General features: G+C 47.6%; 1 protein-coding gene across 4 annotated transcripts in view; it reads right to left on the reverse strand.

Moving 5' to 3' along the window:
• The window catches only part of LOC100651674, a 256,328-nt gene that overhangs the window by 83,697 nt on the left and 156,350 nt on the right, over nt 1-16,281 (reverse strand). For all 4 annotated transcript variants that reach the window (XR_002307646.2, XM_020862719.2, XM_020862720.2 and 1 more), the window contains exon 6: nt 10,727-10,916. Coding sequence is in view for 3 of the 4 variants with exons in the window: in XM_020862719.2 (XP_020718378.2) it covers nt 10,727-10,916 (190 nt within the window). In the remaining variant the exon portion in view is untranslated. The remainder of the gene's footprint in view (nt 1-10,726; nt 10,917-16,281) is intronic.

Below are 16,281 nucleotides of genomic sequence, written 5' to 3' on the forward strand. Positions count from 1 at the left end.
TATCGAATTTATTCGGTATTAAACTTCAGTAGTCGTATTAAAATATTACTGTCCGATAGTGACGAACATAATCAATTAATCAATAGCAAGTAATTTTTATGTACCTCTTTTGACACCCAGCCAATTAGTAAAGCGCTATTGTAGTTTAATCCAATGACAGAGAATAATCGATTCTACAAAATCGAAATTTTGCGGTTAACGTATCCATTATGCCAAATACTATATACTTATAGTCTGTAGTGTAGTCGCAAACACCAGCAAACGCAAACGAAACGAGTGTCCCTGCTTGACTAGCCGCGTGCACGAGGGTCGGAAGGTACATAGTTATTGCATTAACTCATCATTGTCATTTTTATCACGTGCCCACTTGAATCAACAACGTTGCTGGTCCCCGCGTTGCCCCGTGTACTGGTCCGCGTCGCTCATCTGCGAGCCGCCTTTCTCTACTCGACCCCTCGAAACCTGTCCGCTTGTTTTCGCGCAACTCTTGAACTCGACCCAGCCCTACACCGGGGGTGAATTCGCGGTGCTTCGGTCCCCTGTGTCCCCTACGTTTCCTGCTCTCTGTTGGATTAGCCGCTAACGACTCGTGTTACTCGTTTGCAACGCAATTTCGCCCGACTCTCCTCCCCCCTGCCTTTCTCTATCGCGTTCTCTCTATCACGTTTCGCTGCTGTCACAAACCAACGAATCCCTAATTTTTTTTATTCCTGGACCATGAGAAACGATAGATTACGAGAGGAGAATCTGTATGCAGATTCGGTGGAAACCAAGAGAGAGAGAGAGAGAGAGTTTAAAAACATCGATCGCGCGTCTAGTACGACTCTTCTTCCATATTTTGTTAGAAATGACAATTAATATTTCGATGATATTTCGCAGGATAATTGGATACTCGTTTCTCAGAAGTTTTAAGGATTGAAGTCCAGTCGAGAAAAGGACGACACGCCGTAGCTTTTTGCGCTATTTTATTCGCCGCCGGAGATATCCTCAAGCAGCTTTGTTGCGACCGACATGCACCGTAATAAACTTGAAACGCACAGGGAACGAAGGCGGTGTAAAGAGTAAATTTCAAAGGGAATTCGAGAGAAGGTGACGGTCATATGAATGCTTGCAAGACGACACGACGGTCCGACTTACTCTCCGGCAACCCTAAGAATATTGTTTATTCAGGATCTAGGGCGGAATGGCCCTCGTGGCGAGACGTACGCGCCAGCCAGGTAAATATCGATAATCCATAAGCACGAGCACGTATCGAGTTTTATGGTATTACTAGCAGCTTCGTCCTATCGTCGACGTCTCGAGAGTTTCTGAGGAGTTTGCACGAGGAATTTCGAGCCGCCACGAAATTCCATCGAACCATCGGGACGACGAGGCTCGGTACATCATTGTACGTACACTCTGCGTTACTATCAACGTTGTTCGTACGAATTCAAATAAAAAGTCGTTAAACCACATATACAACGCGATAGGTTTCCCAGAAAATGCGGATTTCCGAACGATCCAAGAGACCGAGGAGACACGATTCAAATCACGAGAATCTCAATTATTTGGAGATCAAAGCGAATGACGGTCCAGGATGGTTTCGCGTCAGATGGCGATAAAGCTTGCCTAGCAATGGCCAGGCGAACGAGCAGGATTAATTAAGGTCGTTTGTTCAACGATTTGCGCCGAAATCAAATCGCGCTGGACGAGCGCTCGCGCGGCCCACGCCGGCACGGCCAAGGAACATAACGAATGGGTATCGCGCGCGCTACCAGGAACCGGTAATGCTGGGGGACATTGCACGAACCCGTCGCTCACCATTACTAAGCATTGTGTCTGCGGTTCCAGGCGATTTGTACCCTTGCCGACCACGCGTCAGGGACATTTATTAAAGCGGCACCGGTTCGACAGAGCGCCAGGGCGACAGGCACAGAGAGAGAGAGAGAGAGAGAGAGAGAGAGGGCGTGGGAGAGAGAGAGGAAAAGAGAGATAAAGGGAGCTGGATCATTTCGTGCAGTCTCTGACCCTCCCGGGACTCGTGATCGTCGAATTCTCGAGCGCAGAGTTGCGCGACGTGTCGCAACTTTCCATATTAAGTTTTGCTGTTTCCATCCCGTAATTAGTCTTGATTTTACCGTGGTTCTCACGATAATTCGACTTAAGGTGATTTCCTCGGATGAAAGATGGCGCTTGCAGAAACGATCGCCGGTTTGTTAAGATAAAGTTGAAGCTGAAAATTAAAACGCCAAGTTGGAGCTTACGAATGGCCGATGAGAATGACAGGAACGACGATAAAATTCGCAGAAGGAATTCCGTTTAGAACTGTGGTTGCTTTTCGTCCGGAATCGTGTTACTCGCCCGTGATACACAGGAAGCCCCGACGCACCGGACGTGTTTGCCGAAATTAAACAACCTTTCCTCGGTGCTCGGTAGGCGTGCAGTTCCCCGCAACCTGCTAGTCGGATCTCGTCCCATTTAGTTTCGCTTACACCGAAATATTCATCCACCGGTCATTTACCAGAAAGTGAGTATATCGTTCCTCTCATTCGTCGTGTCATACGCGAGTCTTCGTCTACACAGTCTACGATTGCTTTATTGGAAACCAAAGAAGAAGCAAAAGCTGAAAGAAGATGAGCGAAGAAGAGAAGACACGAAGAAGGAAAGGCTATGATCGGGCGATCAGTGTGTTTCTTAATCTATAGCTATCGAACTTCTTCGTGAATTTGCTGTTTTAGGAGGCGTTGGAGGAATGAAAGTTGAAACAAGAGGAAGCTGCGCAGGTTCGCGGCCGTCAAATACGCGCCGCGAGGCCAAGTTATTCGCCGGCTAACAAGATGGTAGCTACAGGGGTGTTTAGTGGAACCACGGCTCGTTAAACCGCTTAGAATGGGTAATTACGATAGAAACTTTGCGAACGAGCCGGCGAGAGAATCTAATAGAAGCTCGTGCAGGAAATACACGGCTTGTATGCCGAACAAGCGCGTCTGCGCGCAAGAAGCATTGTCGGTAGCATCTGCCCTCTCGTTTAAAACGAAACCGTGCACACGCGAATCGAGGTGCGCGCTTTAAATCCCCCGGACACGCTTTTCAGCCCGACCATGCCAATTGAATCGTGTACGAACGAACGAAGCGTGCTGCGTGAATTTCACTGTAATTCTACGTGGCATCGAGAGGGGGCGCGGTCGTTTTCTCTGGAATTTCTCATTTGTGCGATGGAAATCCGGTCGGCCAATAAATTTTTGCTACGCGAGAACTTCATATGTAACATCGAAAACGCGTGACAAACGGGGATACGTGTTTTCACCATGACTTTGGTTTCGCCGAATAAATCTCTCTACGTTGTTGTAAATCGACTGGCTCCAACATAATCCATTCGATCTTTCAATCGCGTACACCATTCCGTTATTCTTTCCACAATTGTGGACACACTTCTGCGATCCACCTGGCGTTCACTTTATTATTAACTTTTCACTTTGTGAATCTAGTAGCTGCGCTATTTCGCCATTGAATACGTCGTCTTTTACAACTTATGAAAACGCCTGTTATCCATGAAGCGGCTAATGCCTCTTCTTTTTCTGTACTCGTTTTACCAGAGGTTTGATGAACGATAAACATGGCGGAAAATAAAAGCTGTTCGTGACGCTTTGACCGCGATTACGAGTTTCGGTTCGAACGAACACACCCCGTCATTAGTTGATGGCGGCATTTGACAAATGGCAGGTGGCAAGCGACGAGCCGCTTCCGTAAAAATATACACTTAGCCGGGCAAATAATTCGGCGGCTCGTCAAGCGAACGCGTTCCTTTACGGATTAGCCTGTCAAAACTAACGTCCGCGTACGAACAGCGTGGAACACGCGGTCCGCGTCGGCCACCGGTGTCTTCCATCATCCTCCCATCCCTCCTTTCCCCCTCACTCCTCTTACGTTCCTAATAAATTCACAGGCTCGTAAAAGCGTCTCCCAGCGTCCCTTGGCTCATGCCGCCATGAAATTTCGAATAAATTCACGCGGTAAAAGTGCTAATGCGCGCGACCTCTTTCGAGCCGAGTACTGTTCCTCCAAAATTACCGACCCTTGCCACGTGTAAACTCGTCGAAGACAGGTGCGCGATCCCCTGAATAAAACAGAGTACAACCCCCGCGCCCAACTTCTAACTGCTCTCCGTGTTTTACGATACGTGGCCCGGCTGAAAATCCAGTTTACAAGCGATCAGGGAAATTCCAGTAGGAAGTATCGTAAAACTTCGACTATCGGCGCGAGCCCAGCTATATCGACGAACGCGAACACGGCGCGCAGACTATCTGAGCAATTAGGAAAAAAAAAAGGAAACCGTGGAAAAGTCCGAGGAACAAACGTGAGAGGAAAGAGAGAGAAAACCGATAGGAAAAGGATCTTCCCTGATGGTAAAGTCGATACGTTCGTGACTAGATAACGGGATAGACGTAATCAAATAAGAAACTCATTCGGAATACAGGTTTCACGACCATGGTGATACATCATCCATAATGAACGAGCATGGAAGGTACGTGTGGAAGCTCGTAAATAACGCACGGCTGTCGAGCGTTCTTCAATCCGAATCGACACGTCGACGTTACTTCAGCATTCTAAGAGCTTGATGATATGTGACGTGCAAACGAGCCTGTCCCAGATTTTTTTTTCTTCGTGTTTCATCCGGTAGCTAGGAAACGTGAGTAAACGCAGCAAGAAGAACGAGCAGTTGGATGTATGTGGTAATTATTAATTAGTTTGTCTAACGTGGCACAGTCCGGGGGAGAATGTACGCGGTTTCTCGGCTGGACCGAGATGAATCGAATAGGAATTCAGTTTAAAATACTTTTCCCGGCGGATATAGCCTCGCCTAAAGGCGGCTCCCGATGAAACGCGTGAAAACGTTACGCTTTTCTAAGGTAAAACCTAGGCTTCACCGCGGCTCCACCCGCGCAGCGAGTTTCCCTTTGTTTCATAATTTCAACCAGCGACTGAGCACTAGAACGTTAAACGTGCCACGATTTTCTATATCCTTTTTCACGTTAGATTCCCACCGTTTCCAAATGCGCATACTTAATTACTTTTGGCGACGACGACGTATCGCTTATCTTTGAACATGTACGTCCAACGAATTGTACTTTCTGCTGCCATATCTCTGTACGTCAGGAAAGATCTCTGACATGTGTAGAATAATCGCATTACCATCTAAAAATGGAAGCTCGTTAAAACTTTAAAGAATTCATACGCGAATTCTAAATGAATACGAATCCACCGACGAGTAGATAAGTCCAGAAATAGTGAGCCAACGTGATCGAATAATGGAGCAACGTTAATACACGCGAAAACAGAGGAAACTTGATATGCAATATCGAGCGGATTTTCAATGGTTTGATACATGCTATTTGATTAATTGACTCTCCGTCGCTTGTTCGATCGCGTATATTTCCGGATTTCCGTATGAGATGGTAAATGGAGCGAACTTGGAAAATTCGCGCATCGCTGGAGAACGTGAAGGAAGAAGGGACCGAAACGATAACCGACGATCGATAGTTTCACGGGCCAGCAACAAAATAATTCCGTGGCTCGTTTCCTCCTAGCTACTGTCACTCGTCTGTCCGCCAATTTAATTGCACCTCCACTGAAATCCGATCAAACCTCGTTCGCTAATTAAACGCTTTTCGGCCGTTTGGTCGTCATCGTGCCGAGCTATATTTACATCGCAGCAACGACGGTCCCGCAGGCCTGAAAAACGACGGTCCAAAAGGTGTGCGCGTAATTATCCTCCACATATTCTCCTTGCATCATTCTCATTGCCTTTGTTCACGCTGTGCCACTTTCTCTGCCAAATTCACGCCACATTGTCTAGCAATTTCGATAACAGACTTTGTCAGGCACTTTGTTTGCTGCTTGACAGGTACCGTATCCCAGGAGATAAGGTCGAACTTGGTCAGCTATATTCTTCAAAGGGAATCCAAGGGATTAAAATGTATCGGTGATTGTGTATTTACCGTTCGAGTTTCTAGGAAACGTTCGCTCACCGAAGATCGTTAGGAAGGCAATCTGGCCAAAGGTAGTTCGACCGCGGTGATCGTAGCCAGGTTCCCTTCGACCAAGCTGCTTTGTGCCGCCTGCGCGGTAACACAGCACTCTATCACGACACGCAAAATCCTTAATTATTATGCAGCAAAGCGAATCAGGAATCCGGATAATGCCAGCAGTCGAACTGCCGTACATACTGGCCCGTATGTAAGGGTTTACGTAGAACGGTTCAGAAGGGGCCGGAGGAGTCCCTAAAACCGCAGTGACCTCCAATTATCCTGTGGGTACCACGTGGGCCACGCGGTACCCATGCTCCCTACGGACCGTCCGCAAACACCCCTATGTCGGTCTTCTCACTGCCTATAACGCCCCTCGGATTAATTCATTATTAAAATAACCCCTTTCGACCTGAGCTTGTTATGGTGCTCTATTAGAGCGGAATCGTCTAAAATCGAATTAGAACCTCGCCAGACAGTCATTTTTAGCTGTATAATTTATCGTATCGAAACGATTCTTTCGGAGACAAAATTCATTTAGAAACAATTTTGAAATACCGCAGGATGTTCATAAAACGAGACGGATCATCGACATCCTTTCTAGTCCAATAATACGCGCAATTGGTCAAGACTCACTTAACCGAAGTGCTATCCTACGGGTCATGGCTCAGGGAAAATCAAAAGTCCTCATTACGTATTCCGAGGTCAGAGAGGGTTTCTCCCTCGGCAACTCTCTCCCGTCTTGAACCCGAGGAAGGACCAGAGGCCACCTAAGACCGGACATTTCAATAAACCCTAGCAAACGCGCGGGTTTAAGCCACTGACCGCGACGCGTCTTGGTCAGCAGCTTCCTCGATGAAATTGCGCATGTCCTCGCGTCTATCTCCAGGGCACGCTGCGAATAACTGCGATCGATCGATCCATCCTGTGGCAATAGATGCTGTATTTTCTTTTATTACCATTGAAAATATGTAAGAACCTATTAAGGAAATACTCTCGGAGGAAAAATCTGTCTGTCGAGGAGAAGGAAGGGAGAGAAGAGCCGCGAATGGGCTATTAATAAATGAATAATGCCGAGGGTGGTAAGTGGTAGTCGAGACGCATCGAACAGCCCATAAAACTTTCCTTTTCCCAGGGTGACGGGACGCCGTTCCCCCGTACGCGTCGATTCTCTCGAATTAGCGAAATGATTTCCGGGGGAAAACTTTCCGCGCCGCGCGTCCACGGTCACTTTCTCCCCTATAAATCTATCTCCCCTATTCGCGACCCGCGATTGGCCCCCTTGCTTCTCCGCTGGGTCGATTCGCTCGCTAAAATTCGATCCATTCGTCGTCGGAATAATCCTACGGAGAAACGAATTACCGCGTCTGATTGGAACGAACTCGACCAGAAGCTCGTCGCGCGTTGTTAACAAACTTCGTTAACAAAGTACGGGAAAATGGGAAGCGTTTGTCTAAATCGACCGAATTGGAAAGGTAGCTATGTTCGTTCGGACTGATGGACCGTACAGAAACAGATTAAATTTGAGAACTTTAGCGAAGTGGAGGACCGCGTACATTTGAGGAAAAATTAGAAAATTTTTCAGCCAGGGTAAAACATCTCGGTAATGAAATTATTTTCGATGAAAGTTCCTAATAACGAAAAAAATATATTTCATCGTTAAAACTTTATCTGGAAAGGTTTTCCCGTTTTCCCCGTTTCTTTTACGATCGTACTGCGACGGGAACGTACTACTGTACGGGGCAGGAATGAGATTAAAAAATATTTCCCATCGGTGCAAAACGAATCGTCTCGATCGCGACTGCGTTCCACTCGTCCGGCTTTAAAATTTCATTTCCCGGCGTTCATTTCCGACCCCCGTTGTTCCTTTCCGGCGAGTCGAGTGCCACGAACAGGGGTTTCCACATACGAAGCACGCGCGCGAGTTCGCCCTCTTTCTCGTTTCTTTGTCTTAGAGGTGATCGAGTTCGTAAGAGAATTCCCGCTTGTTTTCAGAATGGGAGCTACGAGCATCGGCCTGATCACGGTTCATTTCGCCCGGCTCTCGCGGCACTGGCCGCAAGCCCGGCTACCATTTTCCGTCTCTTCGTCTCTCGTGCGCTCGTCCTTCTTTCGCATCGGCGAACCAGCCTCGAGGAAAAAGAGAAAATTGTTGGTACACGGTCGTACGAGCCCATAAAAATCACGCTCCTCTCTTTTCCTTCCACCGATGGATTATTGACTTTGCGTTTGTTCGACTCGGAGGCTGAATCTTCCCCGACTGCGCCAGCGTCCTGTCCAATCTGCCCATCCATGGTTTTTCTTTCGTAGATTGAGGCCACACGGGTCGCATATTGGATCGAGATTCGCCGGAAATCACAATGTTTACCTTCTGAGAGTCTCGGCCTCCGGCTCGACCTCTTCATCGCCCCGATTCAACGAGAAAAAGATTTCGGGAGCGACCAACATTCATATTAAATTCTAATCGATAAATTCCTTTCTTGCGTTTTTATCCATTTCAATTTACGGCAATTATACGATAAAAAGTTCCATTTCTCTCTCACAATGAATTCGTCTATTCGACGAGGATATCGACCATCTTAAGAAGAAAAAAGGAAGATCGTTCGGAAGCTACGAACGTGTTTGGTTGCACGCGAACCGGCGCGCAATTTGCTCGGTAGATGATGCCGTGGAGCCGAAACAGGAGTTTATACTTAAATGATGAAACCAGAACACAGCTTTGTCGCATCGGCTGGAAGCCAAATTGGAAGCCGACAGCGCGACTCGAAAGTACCGACGGCAACGGTACGGACAGACAGACTGACAGACGACCAGAGGAGTACCGTTAAAGTCTCTTGCATCCTGTAAAACGCTCGCACGCGAGAGAGAAGCAACGAATCTGGCTACCGGTCGCGGCAGAGACGGCTCGCGACTACACGAGCAGAAAGCCAAAGCAAAGCCACGTTTGGCCAGTATTAGACGCGCCAACGGCCGGTTTAATTACTCTCTTCATAGAGACACTAAATATTCGACTGTCTGTGAGGTGGCCGACCGGACTCGACAGCTGCGCGCATACTGCCGTCCCCGTCTCTCATAGAAACGATAATTACGCGGGCAAAGCTCGCCTACCATCGCCGCACGACTGTCACGTTACCTGTCTAATCCTGACTTCGATCGTTCCTCGCTCGATTTCTCTCGATTCGCCGTCATTTTGGTTGCCTCCCTTTGCGCGGGTTAAAGTGCTCGCGTCACAAGTGAAAGCAAATTTTCAGGTAAAGAGGTTGAATTGATACTAAACCAAAGTCGATATTTCCGAGGTTTCAATGGGAATATACAGGTACAGAGAAGAGGAACGCAGAAAGATTCACCTAGATCTTTTACAACTTAATTTACCGCCAGCTAAATTTGTTTCCGATTTTTCTCCAGTACGTTCACACCTTCGACTCCTAATTGATTCGAAACGCGTGTGTCGCGTTTGACGACAGAACTTCTCTTTTCAAACTTTTCTTCGTGCAACCGAACCCCATGGAAATCTCGTTTCCCGAGCAAACGTGAGCCGTCGCACACGTACGCGCGCGAAAGCCGGACGGAAGCTAGGAGAGAGAAAAGACAAAGCTGGAATACGCCCGACTGGCTGCAAAATAATATAGCTCGTCTTTTAAAGGAGACAGCTTCAACTCTCTCTGTCTCTATGTATATCGCTTCGCCTACCAGCCGTCTTCTTCCTCATTCGACGTCCTCACCCCGTTTTAATTAGCTTTACCGACTGGTAAATAACAAACCGTTATTTCTCATGAATTAATTTTCAACAATCCCAACCGGGTTGCGCTGGCTTACGCGCAGCAGCAGCTTGCTGCTAGCTCCCGCATCGCTCGCTTTTATTCCGCGAAGAAGGGTTCGCGTCTCGCTGCGTAACGAGCATCCCCTTTGACGTACTAGTATCTAATGCACTGGTTGGCTTCCTGAAATATCTGGGACACGTTGCCTCGTCCGTGCGTTTCTCAACAGCAACGAGACAAGGCTGAAACGACGCTAACGCGATTCTGCGACTCTTTGTTCGACGAACAAATGATAATAACATATTTTTCTAAACGATGTTACCTTCACGATCGAAGTTTCGCTTCAGTCCACCTGGATAGTTTGCAGTAAACTATATCGTTATGGCTGTTCTCCGTGGATATCCCAACATAGTTCATTTCAGCCGACGCGAAGGTGAATCATTGTCGGGGGCGAATATTCAAGCGAGCAGGTAATCGCGGTAAGGAGGACGCATTGCGATGGAAGAAAATTTGAGCGAGAACGGGAAGAGGAAGGCGAAGGGGTAGAGCGGATAGGAGAGCAACCACGGCTTATACCAGCGCGAGACGCTCATCTGCATTTCAATTCGCGCGCCCTCGCCAAGATTTCCACGCTGCACCCTGGACGTCCTGTACGAGCGAGCACGCGGCTTCGCTTCAATACTCTAGAGCTAGAGAGAAGGTCGCGTGTCTGCAGTGGAATCCAATACGATGGATTTGGGATTGCCACGAGGTCGTTTCGAGCACATGCGGTTCTAAGCTGAACGATGGACGAACGAGTCGGAAGCCAAGAGCCTTTCCGCCTTGAACCAACTACACGTGTTCCTGTCTCTGATTAAACTATCGGCTCGTGGAAGCACTATTTTCTGGCTGACGAATGGGCAGCATTGGTTCGGCTAATATATGCGAAGAATTCTCTATGACTTAGGTGAAAAGTAAACTTACCTTGCCGACACCGGTGAGCTCCTTGACGCCTATCCTCCGCAGAAGAGCCGGAGGCGCTGGTGGAGGTGATTTGAGAAGAAGGGCGGCGTATCCATTCGGAAAGATTGGTTGCTCGTCAGAGCCGATGTTCTCGTCGCCGGAGCGACGTCGACGATGGGGGCTCGATGAAAGGTTTAACTTCTGAGCTGCTCTGAAATGTAAACAAGATACAGTATATTATAATACTGCGATACCGATCCATCCTTGATATTACCATAAACCACATTAACTCGCAAGAACGAACCGAGTAAATCACGGAGGCGCAACGCACACGATCTCGCGTGTCTAATAAACTTTTCACGGGATGGAATTCGCCGGCAACAGACATACAAGGCACGCGCTGCGAAATCGAGGAACCGCTTAAATCTCAGGAGAGAAGAGCGCCGCGCCGGCAGACGGTCGTTCGTTCGTCTCGAACGTTTCCTGCGATGCCTATCTCGAAGATACGAAGGAGCCGTAGGAAAGGGTCGCTGGATTGCAGAAGGTATGTGTCTCGAGGGTGACTAGGTGACATACTCCGCGAGGCAGGCCGGTAATCAGCGAAGGTAATGTGCTGGAACCCCGTGCGCGTAGCAGGGCACCGCGTTTAAAGGGGTGCGCCACCAGAAACTGGTCGAGTGAGATAGAAAGAGACAGACAGACGAACGAACAGAGAGAGAACAGGGTGAAGAGGTATAACACTGGGACCATAGGGCTCACTTTTGGCGGGGCAGAGGACGTTTCAGGGGCTTGGTCGCCCTAACTTCTCCAGCCCTCGGGCCTCGTTAACCCACGCTCTGTGAAATTGGAAATACCAACGAGAGAGCCAACTCTCTCGCCCGCCCCTCGCCCACTTCCGCTCTCGCTCCTTCTTTCCCGTTCCATCGTACACGCAGTTCTCGTTGCGGTGTACGCGTACAAGCATTTGCAACCGCCCTGTAGGGCGTCATAAAAAATAGAAAGGACCGTGAACACGGGGGTGGACACGAACCAGTTATCAACGTTCCCCATCAGCCACGACTTCCGGGCCGTATTACTCGTCCGAATAATCCGCATCGTTTGCCTCGCCTCTTCATGGACCGAGGCTAATAGTCTCACGAGAAGATACTATGCGCCTGGTAATCGTACTGGATGGCATGATTTTTTAACGCAACCACACGGTGCAACGACGACGGGACGTAAAAAATTCGTTACCGAGCTGAAGTGGTTCAGCTGGTGGAGATAAATTTTTGGTGGTGCCCGACGATACGTATAGTTGACCGAATAAAAGTGTCGCTATACTCGTTCAACTATCGCTACGATCTACAACGAGTTTATAGTTTTTTCTATTATTTTCTATTATAGTTTATTCTTTTATTTTCGCGGCAGGACCATAAAAAACGAGATCGTTTCGACGACTTCAAACGGACGATTGATATTCAACGAGGTATCGTAAACGATAGACGAGAGCCAATAACATATCGTGACACGCGAATGACTATCGTAAAAATTATTCGTTTTTGAGCTCGCCAATCAACGACACCGTTGCCCATCCTAACGAGTTGCGGCCGCGAAATCATCGTATCGTTCGTCCCTTCCCCGAACGGCGGGACCTCCGGCATTTCGACTTTTATGCCCGCTTTAATTATTTGCTGTCCCCTTCGGTGTCAGTTGTCAGCCGCGATTTTACCAACCGAAACTCGAACGAACGAATCGGCGCCGCTCGAATCCACCAACGATTTCCCAAACCGTTTTTACTGTCTGCTTTTTATTCGGTCACCGTCGATTTTTCAGCTACGCTCGACGATGCGTGCGACTGATCGTTCGCCGGAACCGTGATGTCGATAATCGAGGCGCCGACGAGCCATCGAAACGTCAACGTTGCGGCGGAGGAAAGAAAACTCGTTCGTAAATTGGTGACAGTCACCTGGATGACCGTCGATCGCTCGTCGAGTAGACGAAGGGACGCGAGAAACTTATTTCACTCGGTCAAATATTTAAACGAGAAAAGTAAGTTTCGACTGGAGGGAAACTTCGGATACTTTGCGACAGCCAGACGTCAGAGTCAACAGTATGATCGAGGAAATGTACTTTGCGAGCAAGTCCCGTTCACGCGTCACTTTTCTGTTTCGTTCCATGCAGTCTACTTTAATTAAATTCCTTAATATTTGGTTGGTTGGAAAAGAGAGTAACATGACGCTCCTGTTCGGCAAATTAATATTGTTGGAAGGATATCGCAAAGAAAGATATAGTAGCCCCTTGATTCATTAGCATTTACAAACCTGTTGCGAACAGTACGACTCTACTGCAGCGAAAGGAAACTCCAACGAATATCGTTGAACACGTAGCGTACAAGAGAACAGGCGTATGGCGCTTGTGAAGAACTGTAGAGCTATGTCGTAGATCTGACACGAGTTTGAAATATGACAAGCTCGAGGGTATTTTACATCAAACACGCTAAATATAATCAAGTAGTGCTTCGGGTTTTTCTCGCGGCAGAATTTCATCAAAGAAAATGCCTGATACTCGAGCGAACACGAAGGTCTCCCCTTTCGAAAGAGAAAAAAAAATCGGTCGCTTCTTTCATCAGCCGTAGCACGTTTCGAGAATCTGAAAACGAAGCGGCAGAGCCGGAGGACGCAGGTGCGCATCGCGCAAACGCAATCTACACATCAATCACGAGGAACAGATGCGTACTGGCGCTCGCGTGTTCTCAATCTTCGACGAGAGGTCATTTTCCCGTGTCTCTTTAATCGACGATCACCTGCGATATCACGAATGATAGAAAAATTCTAGCCACTTGTAAAAGAAATCAAGTGACCTCGTAAGAGCAGCAGCCAATTTTAAACCATAAAGATAGAAATGACTACACTTCGCTAATTGATTGCTATATAAACGTTGTAATAAATAGGATAGCGTGGAAATATTTTTTATGGTTCCTGTATTTGTTTCTTAGTTGCACGGTACTAACACAGCTGCGATTTGCTATTGATTCCCTCGCTGACAAAGTGAATGAGTTAAAAGGCATTAAAACGGCGAACGCTATAAAAATGTTCGCGTAATCCGATTGCAGCGGCATCGATCATACGTCGCTGACCGTGTCCGACGTTGACAGAGCCCGTCAGGGCCTCGCGTCTCGCCGCCACGGTCATAAATTTTCCCTCTCTTTCTCCTTCCTCTCTATTTTTTTTTTTTCCTCCCTTCCTCCACCGCACTCGCTTCTCCGTTTTATATCGTAACGAAAGCATCGAGGAGCAAAAAGAGAGGCACACTCGTAATTCGCGCGGAAATTACACGCTTAATTCGCGATGTTATTTACGAGCGAGCGGACACTCGCGCCCTCGACCGCCCTTCGTCCTTCTCCGGCCAACCTCCTTGGCAACTCGCCACGTATCTCGGCTTAATCAAGGAAATTATGGCGCGAAGCGCTTTAAACGTCGGGGGCCGTTAGCAAGGTCGCATATCTGTCGCTCCGACGCGACTGATACGCGGCTCGCTAGGAATTAAAAACTTCTAAAAAGACGCGCGCACGCGAGCTTCCACGCCCAACGGCGCCGAGAATACATCAGCCGGCTTTTTCTCTGCTATGATCTCTCTTAGGGTTGGGCACGACCAGGCTGGAAGACAGGACGACGAAATTGATTAAAGTAATTGAGCAGGATCGTGATTCGGCAAATTAAAAACACTGTTTCGTGCGTTCGCGTTTTTCACGCGATGTGTAATTACGGTGTTTAAAATTATCAACGCGTGCAAGTAGAATTTGTTATTTTTTGAGTCGAAAATAGTTTGAAAATTGCACACGATTTTCCATTTCCCATTGTTTCTCTCATTCGACTTACGCTGGCGATGGTTCGACAAACTTACCAATTCCGTTAGCTGTCTCTCTTCCCAGCCACTTGTTCATACTCCACTCTATCCAGCTACCCGGAAACGGAAAGAAAACACCGAGTATTCCGGCGGAATGGATGGAGAACATCCGAGAGGGCGCGGATAGAAGTTCGGATAAACCACATCCCGGAGGTTCGGCTGGCGTCGAAACGACAAATCCTCGTCTCCCACCTCTGGCCCTCGGTGTCCCTGATTGAATTGCCATAATCGATTCGTGAAAAATCCCGTCCACGTATTCAGCGGCCTCTCGCATTTTCTCTACATCCTACGCATTTCTATCGACTCCCCCTCTCCAACTACGTCCGCACTTCGAACGCTCAAGATAATCAAGAGGAGACTCTTTCTGTAATACTCCTTACGCCTACCATCCAACTGCTGTTCCAATCGATAGTTTTCAACGCGTACCGTGCCAAAATTCTTTCTCAACTACCGCCGATTGAAATTCTGAAATAAATTGTGAAAAAAATTCTCAATCGAGTCATCAATTTGTCGAACGTTTCGCGGATTACACGATACTGGGATCTTCTCTTTGCGGTTCAATAGAAATAATTCGCCACCGTTGCGATAAAGTAGATGAACCGAGGAGTGATAATTTAAAAGGAGAATGGAATCACGTTTGGTTGGTAACGAAACTCGCCTCAAATTTCTTCGAAGAACAATTATCCATCCGGATGCACCTTACCGCAGCGTATCGCACACGAAATTCGCAACAACTTCAGGAAACGGGCCGTGCGTGAGAAGGCCGTTTAACTTACATGGCCGTACGTGCTCGTTCTCGTGTCGTAAATCATACGGGATGCCGGCGAATGATCAGGGTGGGGGTACGTTAAGAGAAAGGCAAAGGATGCCTCAGCTGCTTGCAGCTACTAGCTTTGATCAAATTGTTTCCACCGTTTAACATCCCTTGTAGTTTTACGAGATACTCCTAGTATTTGGTCATAAAATATTCCTCTCTTTTCAAAAATAATGTATTAGGTTTCTTACAACGTACAATGTTCAAACAAACGTGTTTTTTACAATACTGCACCTTCACACAAACGAGAAACCAAGTCTGTGAAATGTCACGGTGTTTGTCTCAACAGAACAAAATGATTCGTACGTAATTCGTCAAAATAATATAAAACGAAAAACGTTGTGCGTCTATTATTTCCTCATAAAACGAAAGAAACTTTTCGGACGACCTAATACTATCTCGATAGGTATTAAAAAGTCAAAGAATTTTCTTCGAGAACATCAGTTCCAAAACATCCAGGTTTCGTATTAAGAAGGTCGACGTTGACAAAACGACATCTCGTTTCACGGGCTGAAAATCGCGATAATTCGGCAGCCTGTATACGTCGATAAAGCCGACGATAAGAATAGGATTCGCGGACGACGTCGTGATGCGACCGAAAGAAAAATGAAGCGAAAAGCTTGCGACCAAGCAAAAGCGGAAATTGCGGGCTACAGATGGACCGAACCCCTTGACGGGGTCCTTCAGTAGCGAGAGCCGACTCTTTGTGATCCTGCGCAACGCGATGTGTTTCATCCTGCAGACACATTACGCTCGAATTGATAAGAACGAAACAGAAAGGAGCGTCGGCCGAGGGAAGGCAAAATCGACGGGGTTGAGGGTGGAATGATGGGGCGGTGGAGGGGAGGGAGAGGGTAGGGAAAATATCACCCAGGCT

The sequence above is a fragment of the Bombus terrestris genome, chromosome 4, assembly GCF_910591885.1.
Source record: "Bombus terrestris chromosome 4, iyBomTerr1.2, whole genome shotgun sequence".
Classification (NCBI taxonomy): domain Eukaryota; kingdom Metazoa; phylum Arthropoda; class Insecta; order Hymenoptera; family Apidae; genus Bombus; species Bombus terrestris.